The sequence below is a fragment of the Trachurus japonicus genome, chromosome 8 (assembly GCF_045865225.1).
Source record: "Trachurus japonicus isolate A0001 chromosome 8, Traja_1.0".
Classification (NCBI taxonomy): Eukaryota; Metazoa; Chordata; class Actinopteri; order Carangiformes; family Carangidae; genus Trachurus; species Trachurus japonicus.
In genome coordinates, this window is record NC_140914.1 from 30,362,420 (window position 1) to 30,382,737 (window position 20,318).

A 20,318-nucleotide genomic window follows, 5' to 3' on the forward strand; every position below is an offset into this window, starting at 1 on the left:
AAGGCTGCTGTGAACTGCTGCATAGTTTTGCACAAATAGAAATCTTAGAAGTTGAAAAAACACACTTAGTAATGATGTGTTATTATGTTCAGTGGCTTTTTTCTTCTCATGACATCAGCCCAATTAAAAAAGAGAGGACAGATTACTGTCTCTCAGGATGGTTTGGCTGCCTGGAGCTGTGACTTGAATGAACACCTGATGAAAAGGACTATTTGGTGAAATTTGAGGGTTATTCTTTGTTTCCATTAGTCATTTTTAGGTTTGCATTGTCAAATTGTGTAAAAACAACCCAACATTTGCATCAACAAACCAAATGTTAACAGGTTTGAATTTGGTTTTAAACAATCTGTGATGTTAATTTTAATAAAGGCTCGTAAATGATGACAAACAGTGGATTAGAGCAGCCGTCAACTGCTGTGACCTCACAGTCACCACACCACAGAGGTCAACTACCCAGGGAGCAAGATATATTAACACACACAACTTCCCAACCTGGGATCAATGAAGTACATCTTAATCTTAATCTTAATCTTAATTAGGCCACAGTGTGTTTTCCTCTGGTCCATATACAGCAGGACTTTCACATCTGGACCAATTCTGGCACGCGCACAGAAAACCCTGGAAAACCAATAGGAATCTATCCAGATGTGGAAGTCAGCAGTGGGACCCATGTTGCCGTCTGGCTGGACTGAATTGTGCCACATGATTTCAAAAGGGTCTCTGACTCTGTGTTCACAGGAAAGGAAAAAAAAAATTCCCACAATCCTTAGCTCTTGTTCCTCTTTGACCCTGACCTGTCCACACTGTGAGAACTGCTCCAATATTAAATACTGAGATCCTCCGGCCTCCCGGGTGGGGTAGGGTAGGGTGGGGTGGGGTGGGATGGGGGGGTGAATACACACAAGCAGCTTCAGAACCACAGCAGCTCAGATTTCAAACACTAAACATCACCAGTTTCTATCAGCATTTACAACGAACAGAACATCCCCTGCTATGAAGCTCCCTGCTGCTAACTGAGGTTTATGGATCAGACTTGAGTTTAGTTTGGAAACATCATCGCTGTCAGTAAAGAACCACATTCACCTGTTCTCTGTCTATGATTCAGTTCTGAGAGAGAGAGAACCCCACCCCCCTCATTTAAAAACACAACATTCACAGTTAACTGCAACCTCTCCTTCAGATCTGTAAATGAAATCATACATGTACCAAAAAATAAATGAAGAAGGGAAAAAGAGAAACAATGAGCCAATCAAGCGTGCAACTCCAACACACACAAAAAAAAATGTAAACAGTTGTTTTCCTTTCCTTTTTTTTTGTTTTTTTTTGTAACTTTTCTCCTTTTGTTGATTTCTGATAAGACACAGAAATGGAAAAAGGAAGGTGGCGGTGTCCCAAAAAGACGGGAACCTGTGAGTCCATGACACACACTTCACGCACAGAGGGAGGGAGAGCGAGAGGCGTTCACTTCCTCAACTTTGTTACCTGTTTGTCCCGCGGACGCACGGCGTCTCTCTGAACGACCCTGACACCAACAGCAGTTATATTACACAGAGTGATGGAGATAGAAACGTCCATACTCACGGTGTGTTGAGGACTTTACATTTGTTTCACTTTAACCATATACAGTATGTTGTGTGAGTGTGTTTACAGTGTATGAGCGCATTGTGTGTGAGTTCCACCATATGGGCTCAAACACCAAAAAAAAAAAAAAAAAGGTTCTTTATTTCCCTTTTCTCCTTCGTCGTCGTCTCTCTTAACGCTGCACGTGTGTCGGCACGTGTGACTTCCCCTCAGTGTCCGCTCGGCTCCGAGAAAATCAAAAATCAAATCAAAGTCTGTCGAGAAGCTCCGAATGAAAAAGCGTCCGTCCGTTCTGAAGAGAGACTTGCTGCCAAGACAAGACGTCACGCCAAGCTCTGCACTCCAGCATCTGTTCAACGCGAAGCTTTAAACGCCATCCCATCATCCTCTGGGTCTGGCATGTACCATCATCTGCCTTCCTGCCTCTCTGTCCGCCTACAGGGGGGGTCAGTCTACTCAATGGGTGTGGAGGAGGAAGACGTGGGGAGGAGGAGGAGGGAGGGGAGGGGCGGGTAATGAGGAAGGGTGTGGTACAAGTCTCCTGGCTAGCATTTGAGAAAAGAGGAGTGAGGAGGAGTAAAGAGGAGGAAGGTTGAAGTATGGCGGTCGGTCAGTCGGTTGGTCAGTGGGGTGGGTCAGTGGTCTTACTCGATGACCATGCAGTGGGGCAGGTGCTGGGAGTAGTATTTGAAGAGCTCGGCCGTGGCTCCCGGGCAGTTGGTGAGCTCCAGCTCCTCCAGATCCTGCAGCTGGATCAGGCCGGACAGACCGGTGGTGGTCAGCAGGGGGCAGCCTAGAGAAGGGGGGGCGGGGTTATTTACTGTCACAGTGGAAGCTGGAACAACTGATTGATCTTTAGATAGCAATTAGAGGGATATTTCAACATTTTAGCACAAAGATAAGACACCTGGTCAAAAGATGTGTAGCAAAAACATCAATGACCTCAACATGAAACTGATTAAATTGAAATTTCACTCATTATCTACTCACCCTCATGTGGACTAAAGGCTGGGAGAAGTTTCAGAGTCCTCCGTGGCTTCTCTGAGTTACAGGGGGTCTCGGCGTAGCAGTGCATGTCCATATAACAGTTGCAAATGGATACCAACTGTCTTCGTAACAAAAAAGACACACCAAAAAACATCCAAATACCTCCATGCTGCTCGTATGTAATGTCCGTCTTGTATTGAAGCCCCGAAATGTGAAATTGTCCCGAAAAAAAATTAAATAAGTCTGTTTTTCAAGCTTGTTTGTAGCGGAAGCTCCTCTTCCCGGTTCGTCAAATTTGGACGAACCAGGGTCTGTCCTCTTCCCAGTTCGTCCAAATTGGACGAACCGGGAAGAGGAGCTTCGAGAAGCTTCCGCTACAAAACAAGCTTGAAATATAGACTTATTTAATTTTTTTCAGGACAATTTCAATACAAGACGAACATTACATACGAGCAGCATGGAGGTATTTGGATGTTTTTTGGTGTGTCTTCTTGTTACGAAGACAGTTGGTATCCATTTGCAACCGTTATATGGACATGCACTGCTACGATGACACCCCCTGTAACTCAGAGAAGCCACAGAGGACTCTGAAACTTCTCCCAGCCCTTTGTCCACATGAAGGTGAGTAGATAATGAGTGAAATTTCAATTTTGGGTGAACTATCCCTTTAAGACAGTATTGTGAGTGATCTGCTTTGACTGTCTGGAACTGGACTGCAGCTCTGTACTACTGTCTGCTGTTGTATCATGTTATATTGGAATGTCAAAAGAGAAAATTTTGATGAAGAGAATGTATTCTGAGGGTACCGGGGGCGGGACTAGATAAGCTTTTGCTCCTCCCGCTTTCCCTTTCGGCCATGTTGCTGTATTACTTACGTAAACTGAGATGATGTGTGATGAAGTTTGATAACATGTCCGAAATGAATGAATAAATAAATAAATAATTTGGCCCATTGCCATACTCCCTATAGTTATAGCAGTAGGTTTGTTACCTTTGATTGTCGGTGCAAGCTGTTTTAAGATCGGTGGGGCAGAGACGTGAGCTCTGCACAGCTAACGCAACGGAGGCATATGGTATTTCCGGGTTTCCGTCATCAAACTCATCAAATACACAATCCAACAACTCCAAAACGTTCTAGTGGACAAGTTGTGACCTGCACATTCACCACGCTATGAGATAATAATGGAACGTTACATGTCGTTTTCGAGGGAAATGCATAGCCGGTGTTCTGCCAAAAAGAGACTGCTTGCCGAAAAAGGACTGACCCCGACTGGAACGAGCATCTGCAGCTTTGCATTTGCCTAAATAAAAACGCTGCCTCGTAACGTTCCATTATTATCTCACAGTGTGGTGAATGTGCAGGTCACAACTTGTCCACAAGAGTGTTTTGGAGTTGTTGAAATGTGTATTTCATGAGTTTTGAGGGAAAGCAGAAAATACCATATGCCTCTGTAGCGTTAACTGAGCAGCTTGTATCTCAAAACAGCTTGCACCGACAGTTAAAGGTAACAAACCTACCCCTGAGACTATAGGGATTATAGCAATGGGCGAATTTGCCAAAATGTTGAAATATCCCTTTAATATTTCCTATAACTGATGCTACAAAACACTGAATGAGGCCTGTTTGTAAAAACAAAAATCTGGGTAAAATATTGTAAATATTGTTTGCCCTGAGTCTTAGTCATGATATTATAAGAAATAAAGTAACATTATGAGAATCAAAACATCAATTAATTTCATGAATTTGCAGAACCCAGTAAATGAGATGAGAGGACAGTCAGTATTTAATTTTTCTAACTTCACTTTCATCTTTTTGTGAACATCTAATACTCCATCATACTTAGATTTTTGAATGATGAAATGTATCATGTGACACTGTGTAAACATTGTGCATTTTGACCCTGTATTTTTAAGATAGTGTTGCAGCCACTAGATGGCACTAACAAGCCAGAACTGAGCACAGAGTTGGTCACATACTGCATGATCCACTGTGAGAACAGTAACTGTGTACATGGACTTGAGTATTGTACTTTTGCAATATGTGTATAATTGCTGTTTTTTTTTAATTTCTGATTTTAACTCCAGACAAATAATGTATCTATTGACTGTACTGCATTTCTATGAAGTGCTCTTACTTTGAAGCAGAGATTGTAATCTGTGGATTTTATTTTGAAATGTCAACTGTGATTGACACAATCACCTGTCAGTGCACTAATGATACGATGTCAGATACATATGAGGCAGAAGATTCTTCACTAGATATTATTCACTTAGTTTGAATGATCAGACTTCATCACTGCTGAGAAAATGTATCAAGTACTGAACTAATTTGACTAAGATCCAGAAACCTATTTCATTCCAGATGTTTGTAAAGGCTCTGTACAGTGGCTAAATTGATGCTGATTTGTTTTAATAGTTGAAATGGAAATCACATGAATATCTAAATGAACACACTTCACTAGCTTTTATATGATGCAGACAACAACTATTAAATATCTTACAGTAATAGGTTTAAAATCTACATCTCAGTGGGAGTGCTGTGTCAGAAAACAAACCTGCGAGGGACAGAAGACGAAGACTCCTCATTCCAAACAAGTGCTGCAGTCCAAAGTCCTGCACCTGCACACACACAGAGACACAGACACACACACTTTAAGCCATCTCAGAATGAACTGGTATTAAAGTCATGCTAAAAATGTGGAATTCTCGCTGACCCTAACCCACAGAGGCTGCACTGGTTATTATAGACTATGGATGGAAGCAGCTACAATATTGATTACTGATGAGTCATACTGTACTGCAAGTTAAAGGTATAACGTTTGTGTGTCACCACATACTGTGTGTGTGTGAGTGTTACCTGACAGCACCAGCGCAGATAGAGGCTCCTTAATGATGACATGGTGGATAAGTAGCCTAAACCAGTGTCTGTGATACGCACACACCTGGAAACACAAGAAACACACAACAACACGTGTTAGCAAACCAACACCTCCATGTGGAAACAGTGGTGTAAACATAAGACACACACACACACAATTAAACACAATAGGCGGAGTTTAGCAGTCATCATAAGACAAAACACGTTAAAGGGATAGTTCAACATTTTGGCAAATTGGCCTATTGCTATAATCCCTATAGTCTTAGGAGTAGGTTAATTACCTTCACAGTAATTGTCGGTGCAAGCTGTTTTTAGATCAGCGGGGCAGAGATGCGAGCTCTGCACGGCGCACAGTGCATTCTCCTTTCCCTCATCAAACTCATCAAATACACAATCCAACAACTCCACAACGCTCTGGTGGACAAGTTGTGACCTGCACATTCACCACACTATGAAATAATAATGGAATGTTACCAGACAGAGTTGATTTCGAGCAAATGCAGCCGGAACTACATTTCAGACACGGCTGCTGGGCGGAGTGATGTGTCATATTGTTACATAATACGTTATTATTTCATAGTGTGGTGAATGTGCAGGTCACACCTTATCCACAAGAATGTTTTGGAGTTGTTGGCTTGTGTATTTAGTTTGCCATACCATGAGCCTTTGTTGCGTTAGCCTTTGTAGCTGAGCAGCGTCTGTGCCCTGCCAATCTAAAAACAGCTTGCACTCCCGCCACATCCTAGGCTGGTGTTGGCCAGATAGGGGGAGTTTGGGAGTATATCTTTACTTCGCCAACCTACTAGAAGACTATAGGGATTATGGCACAGAGGTGTATAGTAACGAAGTAGATGTACTTCGTTACACTACTTAAGTAGTTTTTTTGAAGATTTCTACTTTAGGCTACTGGAGTTCTTTTTTAAATCAGGACTTTTACTTTTACTTCACTACATTTAAAAGTTAAAAAATATACTTTTACTCCGTTACATTTACGTTTGCCACCTCGTTACTCGTTACAAATTAAAATAGAAATATTAAAGCCGCAAGCGGCGATGGTCGGCCCTCGCTCGACCCATGCGACCGCGGGGGCCTGAGGCGTGCGGGGGCCGTGGCGCGAAGGTGAAAGGGAGAAAAAACCTGGAAGGAGGCCAAAAATGCAATGTTTCGTTCATCCACCAGGGGGCAGTCACCGCATGTGGTGTAGTGCGTTCAGGGGCCGCCCCTCATCACTCGTGTGAAGTTTGGAGTGAATCGGACAAAGCATGAAGGAATTATGAGCAGTTAAAGGTTCGTCCACCAGGGGGCAGTAATGGGATGCGTGCAGGTGTGTTCAGGGTCAGTCCCTCATCACACATGTGAAGTTTCGTGGAAATCGGACAATGTTGATGTAAAATATGGCACTTCCTGTTTCCACTAGGGGGCGAATGAGTGAGATTGTCTACGAGCATATGGAAACGTTGAGGTCGTGACCCTGGACCTGTGTACCAATTTTCATGTTAATACGAGTTCAATAAAGCCATCCAAAGGGCAAACGTATTGTCATAGCGAGGAATGTTAGCCACGCCCCCACAGGGACGCCATTACTCGTAGCTTCACAGCGTTCATAATGTAGCTTCACCAACTGGTTCTGCATGTTTTAGAAGTGGAATGAAGTTGATGGGGCAGAGTATGTACATTTTCAAAATTTTAGTTCACTTCCTGTTACCACCGGGGGGCGCTATGAGTTACGTGGGAAGTTAATATATCGGGACGTTCAGGGCGGAGCCATCATCATGTCCAGCAAGTTTGAAGTTGATTGGATGAAGTATGTGGGCGTGAGAGCCACTCGTATGGACATGGCGAGAACGCCAAAGTCTGATGAGCGCTGGCAGCCACGCCCTTTGACCTACGGACTCACGGAGCACAAGATAAGCTCAGCTAGGTCTGGAGATGTGGTGTACCTAATTTCAACTTGATCGGGCGAACGCTCTGGGAGGAGTTAATTTTAGGCGGGAAAAATCAAAACCAAAATGGCCGACTTCCTGTTGGGTTGAGGTCATGAGGTCAAGAGGATTTTTTGTATATCTGGGTATGACACATATGTGTACCGAATTTTTTGTGTGTACGACAAAGTAAGACGATGGCGATGCCATTGACACGTGTTTGTAGGGGGCGCTATTCGGTCATTTTGCGCCGCCCATGTGCGGCACCACCAAAATATCGAATTTCGGATCAGGCCGGACGTCCGGGCAAAAGTTCACGCATTTTCGAAGTCGGGAAAGGGGCCAAATTGGGGCATGAAGGCGACGGAATAATAATAAGAATAATAAACATTACAATTTCAATAGGCCTTCGCCGGGCGAGTGCTACTCGCCGCTCGGGCCTAATAATTACCTGTAGCCTATATGACCAAATAATCGCCTGCGTGCAAATATGCGCATGTGCTCTAAAAGCCGTCGGAGGTCCGACCTCATTCAGTAAAAGCATGTTCAATGAAATGCCCGGGCGATTACTAGGCTAGTTGAATCTGCGATAGTGAAGCATTCACACAGTCTGTCACTACGACCCGCTGCTGCTGCTGCTGCTGCTGCGGAGGAGGAGAGCTGTGGCCGCAGACGGCTCCAAAGATCCTCTATGCGTAACAGGATCGATCACTCTCATGCGCCGATTGATAAGTTTCGTTTTTACCGCGCACCACTGCCACTGCGTGCGTGTTGCAAATACCCGCCTGGTTCTTATAAACGCCTTGGCTCCAGTTGATTGAGCATATCAAACGCCCGGGCCACTAATGGTCATATACGGTAGGCTACACGGACAGACGCTTGCTTTTTTGTTCTCAGGCAGACACAAGACACTTGATTCACTCACTCTACATGTTTGCTCAGGTGTTTTTTGGTTTTATCATTCCACATCTATTCACCTGAAAGTGAAATACAACAACACACAAGTAAAACAAGTGGTTGTTTTGCTTCTTGTTATGCTAAATACTTTGTACTTGTACTTGTACTTTTGATACTTGAGTATATTTTTTCACAAGATACTTTTGATACTTAAGTACATTTAATGTGAGCTACTTTAAGACTTTTACTCAAGTAATTTTCTTATGCGTGACTTTTACTTTTACCAAAGTCGTTTTTTTTAATGGTAATTCTACTTTTACTTAGTTATTTTTTTCTAGTACTTTATACACCTCTGTTATGGCAATAGGCCAATTTGCCAAAAATGTTGAACTATCCCTTTAAACTGAGTGGATTGGGAGTCCAGGGTAAGTTGCATGGTGGTTTATCCTGTTTACAAGTGAACAGGCCACACACATCTCTGACTGCACACCACCCTTCATTGTTTTTCTTCGGCATAGATACTGTATGAAGAAGCATCTATTCAATTCCCATAAGCCGTGACCATGGCAACCAAGGTTACGGCCCTCATAGATGGAGGAGATGTGCAGCTGTGATTCAAACAGCCAGTGTCTCATTAGCTACACATGTAGTGCAATTTTATAGGAACATACAACACACCAACAGAGACCCGGCAGGATCTCCATATATGGGCACGGTAGTAGTAGTGGTCGTAAACACCTCATCTGGAACTGTAGAAGATGCCATGTGAGAGTTTACACTGACTCTAGGGTACTCTCTATCAAAACAATATCATGACGCAGCATGGAATCATGGGAGTTTAGTATGTTTCTTTGATATCTTCAGATCCAGACGTCTGATGTCTGAAGCCTCCTGTGGTGGGTTTGTGTCCATCAGGTCAAAAAGGTTGTGTGCTGCATGAGAGAGTCTGATCAGCTGAGGTGTGAGTTTTTTTGGTGTGTTTTTTGTTTTTGTAAACCAGAACAGAAGAGAACGCAGACCTTTGATGCTAGAGCACTGTTTAACTGTGTGTGTTTGATGCTTTAATGTGAATGTTGTAAATGTGGGTAATAGTCAGTTCACAGCAGAGATCAGAGGTGAGTCAAATCAAAGAGATCAATCTGCCGCCGACAGACGAGCAGAGAAATCCCTGCAGCAATAAGAAGCATACAGTGTAAGTGTGTGAGTGTGTGTGTGTTGCCTTTATCTCTGGAGTGACTGAATGAACAGTGACTGGCTGTGTGAGAGATCTTGTGAGGAGTGTGAGCAGCAGACTCTCTCTCTTCTGTAGTACAGGAAGTCCAGTGAGTGAAGAGCAGCTGAACAGAGGAAGGATTAAAGTGAAAGTACAGACAGTGGTGCGCCTCCCAGCAAAAAAAAAAAAAAAAAAAAGGTTCTGGGTTTGATTCCCGGTGCCTGGGGCCTTTCTGAGTGAAATTTGCATGTTTTTCCCTGTGGTGTCTCCAGCTTCCTCCCACAGAACAAACACATGCACACAAGGTTGATTAGAGATTCTGAATTGTCCATGTTGTTTGTCTCTGTATATGACACTGTGATAGACTGGTGACCTGTCCAGAGTGGCCCTGCCCTCTGACCAATGACCAGGACTCCAGGTAGAAACAGAAGTAGCTGCATGCTACAGTCTGTAATAGGGGTGTACCCAAACTCGAATACGTACACGTAAGTACACAAATAATGCTTTGATCTCGAATAGTTTTGCTTTCCAGAGTCTCTCCTCATTATTTAGGAGCTTTTTTCTAAAGAAAAAGAAACGTTTGGATCAGCAACAGCACATAGCCAGGTGGTTCTGGTTCACACTCCAACACAGTAGGTGGCACTAATGCACCTTAAAGGACCATTATCGCAAATACAGCAGTAATAGCATAAAATAAGCTGAAATATGCAAAAGATAGGTCGGGGGGAGCCATAACTAAATTTACAAAAAAAAATAGCAAACAGTGTAGTGTCCGTGGGGCAAATGCAGAATTTGTCTTTGTTATGATACAGTACAAGCCGCTGCGTTCGATTGCACTCGGAACTCGCAAATCCGACCTCCGAATCGGAAAAATGCAATAGTAAATTGTAATGTAGCAGTGTTAGGCTGCTTACAGTCACTGTAATGTAGCAGTGTCAGGCTGCTCACAGTCACTGTAATGTAGCAGTGTCAGGCTGCTTACAGTCACTGTAATGTAGCAGTGTTAGGCTGCTTACAGTCACTGAATCGCTCGGTAGAACACTTTGTCTCCACGTCCCTGTGTCTTTCTTCAGCTGTCCTCTCAGCGTTATCAACACGTTAACGCAAAATGATTTTCTTAGCACATTAACCGCGAGAGGCTGCTTCTCTCCAGACGTGATCACACAGACGTGTGTGTGTGTGTGTGTCTGCAGCTGCATGATCCGGTCTGAGACATGAAACTCATGGACTGAGGAGTCGTCCCACTGCGATCTGCACGTCACACCAACGATCGTACATTTGTAGGAGGAAGTTGCAGTTGTTGTGGTTGTGCGCGACGTAGAGCTGCCGCTTCCACTAGCGAGTTTTCTTTTTCCTTTCCCCAATTGCACGTTCATTCAGCCTGGTGAGGGAGGAGGAGGAGGAGGGAAGAGGAGGAGGAGGAAGGAGGAGGGGGGGGACTTGTTTTTCTTATCACCAAACGAGGCTGACAGCTGCCCACTTGTTTATATCTGGCCTGGCTCCATCTAGTGGCCGAATTAAGAATTTGGATTTGCGATAATGCTCCTTTAACGTTGGTGCGCCGCCATAGAAGCACAACACAAGTAGAGTGCCAAACACGAACAGGCAGCGCTGCCGGCTGCCGTGACGACGGGAGTCACCCTGTTTCATTTGTGTCTAGTCCACGTTAGGGTTGCTAAGAAACAGCAACTCCCTGCATGCATTGCATTACATTAGACAGGAAGTGCTCACCGATACTTCCAGGGTCACCGTTCAACAACTTAGCATTTTTCTCATAGACAATAATGGGAAAAGAAGCGGCTATAGAATGGTGTCACAAGACTCACAACCCCCGCGAAATGACTGGTTTCACTACCAGAATTTGATCCATTCAGTCCCATTACGTTTGGAAAGTCTAGAAGAGCCGCAGGATTAAATTATTTTATCCCCGTTCTAGTTAGCCGAGAGCTAAAGCGGCGTAGCACTAGCTCGGCTGAAGTCAGTGCGCCCACTTTATGGTTTCTTCCCGAATACGAATCCAGAGTTTTTTTCTGAAACTGAATACAAATAGTGCACTGGCTGTACACCCCTAGTCTGTAATGTAGCCTACTGTGACCCTGACAAATAATACTCACAGCATCATCGCCCACTGTAGGAGACCAACCTGTGGCACTATGATACATGTCATACTCTCTCTCTACCTTTTGCAATTGCGGTCAAGTCATAAAATAAGTGAGAAGAAAAAGGTGATGAGCCTGGCTGGGACAAAGCGCAGGAAGAAGGTTAAGCATCCAAGTAAGGTTAAAGCAGAAGTAAGTGGTCCGGTCGTTTTCGCTAATGCTGCGTTCCAGGCAGGCTTTTGAAATCGTAAATTACAGCTTCAAGTCCAACCAAGTCACAACTTACGACTTTGTAGCGTTTCAGGCAACCCACTTGTGTTTTTCCGACCTGTTTTACCTGTGAAAGTCACTATAACGGCCACTCGTAACTTCCGACCGGTGAACTCGTACCAGATCGAACTGGTACCACTTCACGGTCGGAAAAATACGAGTTTCCTTGAACGCACCATAACAGTCCTCGTCGCTACGTCGCCACATTCACGGCGTTCCTTGGCTGCACACACAGCCCTGCATGCCGTTCTCTCTCCTCATTGGATAAAAACTGTAGGATACGATAAATGTTTTCTCTTCGGCTCAGAGCAGAGCAGAGTGACTGACAGACCCGTGTGTCAGACCAAACACTCTATGTAAGTGATTGCTGTCGGAAGATATAACTATTTAAGACTTATATTAACACAAATATATCACTTGCTTCTGCTTTAAACAGTTTTTTTTTGCTTCTGCTGTGTTGTGAATGATTTTGATTTGTTTTCATTCGCTCAAATTAATAAGATCCAAGCTCTCTTTTGGAAGGGTGACCTGGCCAAGAACACAACATGATAAATACACATCATTACAAATAATGAACAAACAAATAAGTTCAGTGAAAATGGCAGGTTAGAGCAGAGGCTGTGGATACAGTTAATGTAAAAACAATGGTTGCACAGTGTCCATCATCTAAAATAGAACTGAAGTTTACCCTCCATTTATTATTTGCAGCACATGTGATGACAAACTTCTGAGGGTGTTCTGAATGTGTTTGTGCATTGAGCTCTCAGGGCCACCGTAGTAGTAGCTATACGACTGGAGAGACAAAAGGCCAGTGTTAGTCCTCTACAGACCACGTAGCAGGAACACTGACAACAAAGGGGAGCGGAGAGAGTCCTGATACGACACAGACTGCAACAAGTCAGCTTTCTGAGCGTCCCTCTGCACAGCCAGCTGTGACACCGGAGGTTAACGTGTATGCTAGTAGAGAAACAGCTTCAATAGTTAACAAACATGTTAACATCTCTCAGTCAAGTCGTACTGCAGTCCTCATCTCTGAGAGAAACCCAGTCGATAATTGTTATCCACACTGCAAGCTCATGTTCATATAAGCTGTAGTCCTGAAGAAGAAGATGGAGGAGACACGAGGAGACCATCAAGTGTAGTTATCACAAGTTTTCACATGTTAGAGTCATGTGATCAGTGATATGGAGTATTTTTTTTTTTACAAAAGTTTGAAATTAAGGGGAACTATGTGAGTCTAGTCGCCTTTTATTTTCTAAGTATATATTTATAGATATTGATAGGATAGTTATGAGAGGCCGAAAATGGAGAGGCAGAAAGAGGGGGAATGACATGCAGCAAAGGGCCACCAGATTCAGGATTCGAACTGGGGCCGTCTGCAGCGAGGACTGTAGCCTCAGTATATGGGGTGCTTGCTCAATCCACTAAGATATACAGCACCCCCCCCAGTAATTAGTCATTTAATCATCACAGTTTAATAGAGGTGCAAATCTTGCATCGTCCCTCTTTAAATGAATAAAACTGACCCTTCAAAATAAAACAGCTGAGTGGAGCATGAGTATTTATAAGCATCATCAGGTCCTCTGTAAAGATGCAAATGTTTGCTCTCATTCCGTCTTCGACAAATGATTCACGTGCTTCTGGAACGACAATATTGTTTCAGAATCATTAGACACTCTTGAGTTCCCCTGTATTTACACCCTGCTGCAGCCTTGTTGCTGAGGAACGAATGATGATCCACAGCGCAGTTTTGACCTGAGCTCAGCAGAAATAGCATCATCATTGTTACAGAGCTGAGTTCCACGCTGATTTATTTTCAACCACGACCAGGACGTGTTATACGCCGACAGGACTCTGTATCCACTGTTGGTGCTGTGGAGTCGTCCTCTGTGGATCTACAGTACTGTACGTTTAGTCACTCCACTACATGAGGACTCATCCAGGACATCATTCATCCTCCACTACTCACACACATCACTGCACTCTGCTTTCATGTTCATCCACACACTGTATTCTCACAGTGGTTCAGCTCTCATGTACATTCACTGTCCATATGAAAATAAACAAAGCTCACAATCTTTGTGTGACGTTGCTCTATGTAAATTCAGTTATATGTTCATTGCTGAGTCTCTAGCATACAAGCTGCAAACAACTATACTACTGTGCAAAGGTTTTAGGCATGTGTGGGGAAAAAAGCTGAATGCTTTCAATGATGGAAGTGTTAATTTTTTTTCATCAATTAACAAAATGCAGTGAATAAAGAGACGAGAATCCTAAATCAAATCAATATTTGTGTGACAGCCCTTTGCCTTCAAAACAGCATCAGTTCTTCTAGGTAGGTACACCTGCACACAGTTTTTGAAGGACCTGGGCCGGTGGTTTTCTCCAAATATCTTGGAGCTCCTCAGATCCTTCTGTCTCTACAGACTCTTCAGAGTATACAGTCTGCCAGTAAACCCAGAACTCTGTTAGCGCTTTTAACACTTCCGGTTCCCTCGTCGGGGTCATTCCTATGTTCCCTCAGCCCTATGTTCCCACATTTCTAACTTTTGTTGTCACTGAAAATTAGGCCCTATGTTCCCACAGCCCTTTGGTCCCACCATTGGTTGGGTTTAGGCAATGAAGAAAGGAGTTGGTTAAGTTTAGTAAAAAGACCAGGTAGAGGCTAGACAGGCCAGATAGAGTCCAGATAGGTAGAGAGAGTCCAGAGGGAACATAGGGCTGAGGGAACATAGGGCTGTGGGAACATAGGCACGCTCAATACATTTTTTGAAGGGGATTTTGGTAAAATACCTCAAATTAGGTCTGTGGTTAAAGTTTCAGGTATTGTTGTACAACATAAAACACGTCAGTAAATACTCTACTTGTGAATTTTGAAGCGTTTATGTGTGGTAATAAAGGCGGTTGCTAACAAGTTGCTCAATACGACTACAAACCCTGTCGGGGACATTAAACGTCATCACCCCTGAACAGGCCAGAGTCTTCTTATGGATGTTTTTTTCTGTTATTTATGGCTCTTCAACAAGTAAAAACAGTCCCATTTCCCCATTATACAATGTTTTTAAAATAAAGCAACTGAAATCAGTGGAAAGCTTAGTGGTGGTGACGTCAGTCATGTGACCGTGTAGTACTCCGTTAAAGCGTTAGCTTTTTGCTTCTGGCCATCGCATTAAGCTTTAAATACAGTATAAAAGGTGTTCATATCTGAAGATTATCTCGCTGAACAAAACGTGTAAGTATCATAAACTTGTGTTAGACACAGAGCTGATTTTCTGACATCATCCAAAACACAATGCAAAAATTCACTTTCTTTTCTGGGAAGCAGCACGATGCTAAACTTCCAGGTTTTAACGTCAGCCCTGGCAGCACTCTATACAGGGAGTGTGTGTGTGTTCACTGTTCATATAAGTCTGAAGCAGCAGCACAGAGAGAAAAGGCAGGGATTAAAGAGCTGGCAAGAGCTGGCAGGTCAAGTGCTCGCTGGTAGCTAAGGTGCTAGCTAAGCTCATATTGAATTTGACAGGTTAGGCCTGCTGCTTGGTTTTGGGCCCTTTGCTTTTATTAGTTGGCTGTTTAGCTCTGTGTGTTATGAACAGCTAACTCATACAAATAATGAAAATATCTATCATCTGTGTATGAGTTGTTCTTGTTCTTTTTCTGCAAGTTTTTAGAATCAAGTCACAAGTCAATCTCACACAAGCTATTCTGTGTACAGGCCTGTTTAACTTACCTCACCAAAAATACTGACAAAACTCATCCTGCTTTAGACATTACGTTCATGTTTTGTTTAAGATTTACTCTTTGGTGTTAACAGCTACTTCCACTTTGGTTCCAGATTCACTGACAAAGATGGTTTGAATTACAGAGGAGAAAGAACAAGAACTCCCTTGAAAGCCTCCCAGGAGACACTGAGGGGGAGTTCTACAAATCTGTCCACTTTAAGGTTAAATTTTAGTCTCTGTACAACAAGGTTACCAAATAATATATCAATGTTGTGTGTGTGTGTGTGTTTGTTTTTTTCACTTATTCCATTCAATTTTTCAAACATCTGTCTCCAGTATTGGACACAGATCTGTGTTTATTCCTGCTGTGGCCTTCAGTGGAATTCTAGGTTTAAGTAGCCATCTGACTTTCTGCCTGAGCGGAGGTCACTTATTCCATAGCGTGCTTGCTTTTTATGGTTGTAAACAGAATGGCTCCTATTCAATTTTTTTCTCTCTTTTTTGTTGCAAAGACAGAGAGAGACAGAGTGGGACAGACAGAGAGAGAGAGAGAGAGAGAGAGAGAACGGCCAGCTGCAGACAGATGTTTTATTTTGCTGCGGTTAGAAGTTAAAACCAAGTCCCAGCAGCTAAACATTGCTCTGATTTTTTGTGTTGGTCTTGAAGCTGTGGAAGAGAAGCAGACAGATGTTAACTGCTGTTTCGTTTTGTCTATTAAAACGTCCTGCCTGATTATTATGTTGTTCTTACTGTGCCTATTTGAAACTACACTGATGGTGTTGCGGCCGGCTGTAGTAATGTTTTTCTCAGTAACCCTGTTGTTAATGATGCTGCCGTGCACTCAAATTAACCATCTCAAAGATGAATAAAAGACATGACAGCACCTGAATGACCAACATGAGTGTCAAAGCAAAGGGTCTGAATACGATGGTCAGGTGATATTTTAGTTTTTCTTTTTAAATTAATTTGTCACTTTCGTCACTTTACCCCTGCAATATTATTTATTTCGATATTATAGTCACTTACACTGAAATATTTCATTTATATAGTTTATCTGCAGTACTGGTTATATCACTGTCACTTACTTTGCAATATTTGTATGTCATGGTGGTCACCTTACATTATGATATTTTTTTATTTCATGCAAACTGTATTAGTATATTTATATTCATATCTATATTTATATCATTGTCACTTACTTGCAATATTTTTATACCATACTGTAGTCACTTTACTTATCAATACTTTCATATCAGGCCACCTTATATCCTTATATCCTCAGTACTTGTTTTGCACATTACCTGGTTGAGGTTTGATTTGTTTTATTTTTTATTGTGTCTATATTTTCTGTCTGTTGAGTTGTGTTGTGTTGTGTTTTTAGCCCTCTCTACTTTCTTTCTTAACTTGGCTGATGTAACAACTAAATTTCCCGGTTCCCCGTACATCGAATCTAATCATGATGGGGTGGTGAGTTTAGATTGATGAGGGAAAAATATGAATTTGTTCAATTTTAACATAAAGCTGCAACATAACAAATGGCGGAAAATTGAAAGGGGTCTGAATACTTTCTGTACCCAATATGTACAGTGGTCAAGTGTGTGCATTCGACTTGGGAAATTGTGGTGCACCAGAAAATAGTGCTTCACTGAAAGCCAGTGGGTAATTCAAACACAGTACCTTACTGTAAATATATAAAAGTTTGAGCTGTCACTTACTACCATAGCCTACCGTACTAACTTTATTATAAAGCACTTTAAAGTGCATGGCTAATGAGCTGGTTTTAAAATGGCCGAAAAGGGTCGCGGGAGTGGGACTTTAAAACAACCTCAGTGGACCAAAGTGCTATCCACCTTTTTCCGTATGTCAAAAACGTAAGCCAGTTTTGCTGTTCCGGTGGAATTGTATGTTTACGTTTCCATGGTTTCGGTAGCCGCGGTAAATGCATGGATTTTTTTTTTCAATGAAAATATGTAAAACACATGGATCATCACACCAGCTTTTAACAGTGGATATCACACAAATTGACATCCGTGTTAAAAGCCAGCGTTAATAGATCCATGCGTTTACCGCAACTATGACAACGACTGAAAACCATGGAAACGTAAATGTACAATTCCACCAAACCGGCAAAACTTCCGGTTTTGACCATAGATGACGTTCGGAAACTTGTGGATACAAAGGAAGAAATAAAGACACAAAATACACAACTCACACGCAACATAAAATAGATAAAAGATACAAATATACAAATAAAACAGATACTGATAAAACAAATTCAAGGATAAAGAAAAAAAACTCAACAACTCCTCTGCACCTCAGTCTCTATCCACACACACACACACACACACACACACACACACACTCACCTGTCCAGCACCAGTTCCTCCAGCTTGTGCAGGTCACAGGCGATGTACTCCAGGGCCATGTCGGTGATCCTGGGGCACCAGGATAAGTCCAGGCTGCGGAGCTTACGGAGGTTCTCGGCAACCAGTTCCACGCCGTCGTCGGTGATCTTGGAGCAGCCGGAGAGGCTGAGGGCCGTCAGGTTGGGGAGGCTGTGCACCATGTTCACCACGCCGTGGTTGGTGATCTCCCAGCAGGAGTGAAGCCGCAGAGTGTGGGTGGTGTAGCCCTGAGGGTGGAGCGGAAGTTAGCTTTATTTGATGTCAGGGAAGGCAAGGCAATTTTATTTGTATAGCCTGTTTTTACAAACAGTTTGTCTCAAAGGGCTTTACATGGCATCATAACAACATCCACTGAGGAAAAACTCCATGGAAAACCCTTTTAACAGGGAAAAATTGGAGAAAGCTCAGGGTGAGCAACAGAGGAGGGATCCCTCACCCAGGACGGACAGACGTAACATAGACGTTGTTACAAGAAAACAGTTTATAGTTTGTGACACAGAATGTGGGACACATGGAAATGAATACTGGAAAGGACACTGAGTAGCAGCTTAGGGATCAACACTTCAAATAAAACACAGAAGAAGAGGAAAATGGACCTATGAAATATTGATGAACGCAGCTTAGCTTGTTCATTTTGGCTTTGTGGCTATTATTAAAGGTAGGCTATAGAGAATGTGAAGTTACGTCACACCGCTTTGCATTGTGGGACGTTGGGCACCATCTTTGGAGGATCGCGGATGTAAACACTTGCTCGTCTCCCAAAAAAAAGTCCCCCAAAGTCTTGAATCCAGTCCCTTAACGGCAAAACGTAGGGATCGACACTGTTAATAAGTTGTAGTTTTTCTGTGTACCGTTGTTTCTCGTTAAATTTGAGTTTATCACGATACGTTCCTCCTTCGTTTTCCTTCCCCTTCTCCATTTCTTTTGTTCTTTTTGTTCGTCTTCCTCATCTCTTTTTCTTTCTCTGTTTCTTCTTGCTCGTTTTCCTCCGTTTTCCCCACTCTGTTTACGTTTGCGTTCCTCCAATGATGGCGCCGACGTCCCACAATGCAAAGCGGCGTGACGTCAGCTTCACACACTATAATGTGTAAGAACTCCCCCCATCTAGCGGTGCGGTTGCATATCAGAACGTATTCTTGATGTTGCATTCACGTGAAATGGGGCAGACGTCAGACAGACAACAGACGCTGCATGTAACAGGATAAACAAGCGTCTATGTAAACAAGTCGAGGCAAAACAATACAGGCCTGACAATATGTTGTCATGGTGATGTAGTATTGTTAACCTGACCCACGTTTTACCGTCTTTCTCTCGTCCAGTAAAATGACATCCGGTTGGTTTGCCGACGGCCGTCTGCCTGACTGCACCTGAATGCAACATCAGTGCCTCCGTCCTTCCTCACACTACACAGTGGTGACAGTTTTAACAGGCGCTACCTGGAAAACTTTCTCCCCGAGCCGACAGCTCCGCTGAGTTTCTATGGTTACCTACGGTCACGCTGCCACTGAATGTAAAAAATGGCGATGCAACATGGCCGCCTCGGTTCGGTGCGTCGCCCACTTATGTATTTGTAACGACTTGTAACAACTCATTCTAAGGTACCAGAAAGCTTTCATTTGTATGTCGCTGTGATTCCACTTCATTGAAATACGTATTTATGAAAGACATATTTGATTGTTGCTAATAAAAAGCCAAATAAGTTACATACTGGGGCTTTAATAATAATGTCAGCTGCTCCCCACCTGTTTGGCTGTGAAGTAGGCCATGGCCGTGTCGGTGACGTGGTAGGCCTGCAGGCTCAGCTCCGATAGGTTGGGCAGGAGCTGTGAGATAGCAGCGATGGCGTCGTCCGCCACGTTGATGCAGTCGCTGACGCTGAGGGAGGTTAGCCGGGCGTTCAGACTGGACCACAGGCCGGCCTCCGTGAAGTCGTTGCAGCCCGACAGCTCCAGGTGCATCAGGCCCTGCATCTGCTCCAACATGACCTGCAGGGGGAAGACCAGCAGTCAGAACGCAGATCTGACCAATCAGAGGTCTGGATTTAAGGATCTGAAGATTTCCCAAGTCACAAGAAGACTGTGGCTGTTTGTAATGAAGTTTGATACCAAAAATATTCTACAGGAAAAACACATACGCTAAGTGGAAAAGTAAGTAAAAGTAGAGTGTGTCAGATGCAGGTGGAGCTGATTCATTCGCAGTAACACATAACCTGAGAGGTCTTCACATGATTTATGGGAGACGACAAAAACAAAAAACGGATCCTCAACCCTGTTTTTATTTCTCAGAATCTTTCTCTACTCTCTGACTATTGGTGAGTTATTGGATCATTGATGATAGTGGAAAG

At 43.2% G+C, this 20,318-nt stretch overlaps 1 protein-coding gene across 1 annotated transcript in view; it reads right to left on the reverse strand.

Moving 5' to 3' along the window:
- Positions 1-237: 237 nt before the first annotated feature.
- fbxl16 (F-box and leucine-rich repeat protein 16) overlaps positions 238-20,318 on the reverse strand; it is a 47,807-nt gene continuing 27,726 nt past the window's right edge. Inside the window, exons 3-7 of the mRNA XM_085785155.1 lie at positions 19,717-19,959; positions 17,936-18,201; positions 5,426-5,510; positions 5,124-5,187; positions 238-2,374 (exon numbers count right to left, since the gene is read on the reverse strand). Of these exons, the coding sequence (XP_085641281.1) occupies positions 2,226-2,374; positions 5,124-5,187; positions 5,426-5,510; positions 17,936-18,201; positions 19,717-19,959 (807 nt within the window). The 3' untranslated portion in view covers positions 238-2,225. The remainder of the gene's footprint in view (positions 2,375-5,123; positions 5,188-5,425; positions 5,511-17,935; positions 18,202-19,716; positions 19,960-20,318) is intronic.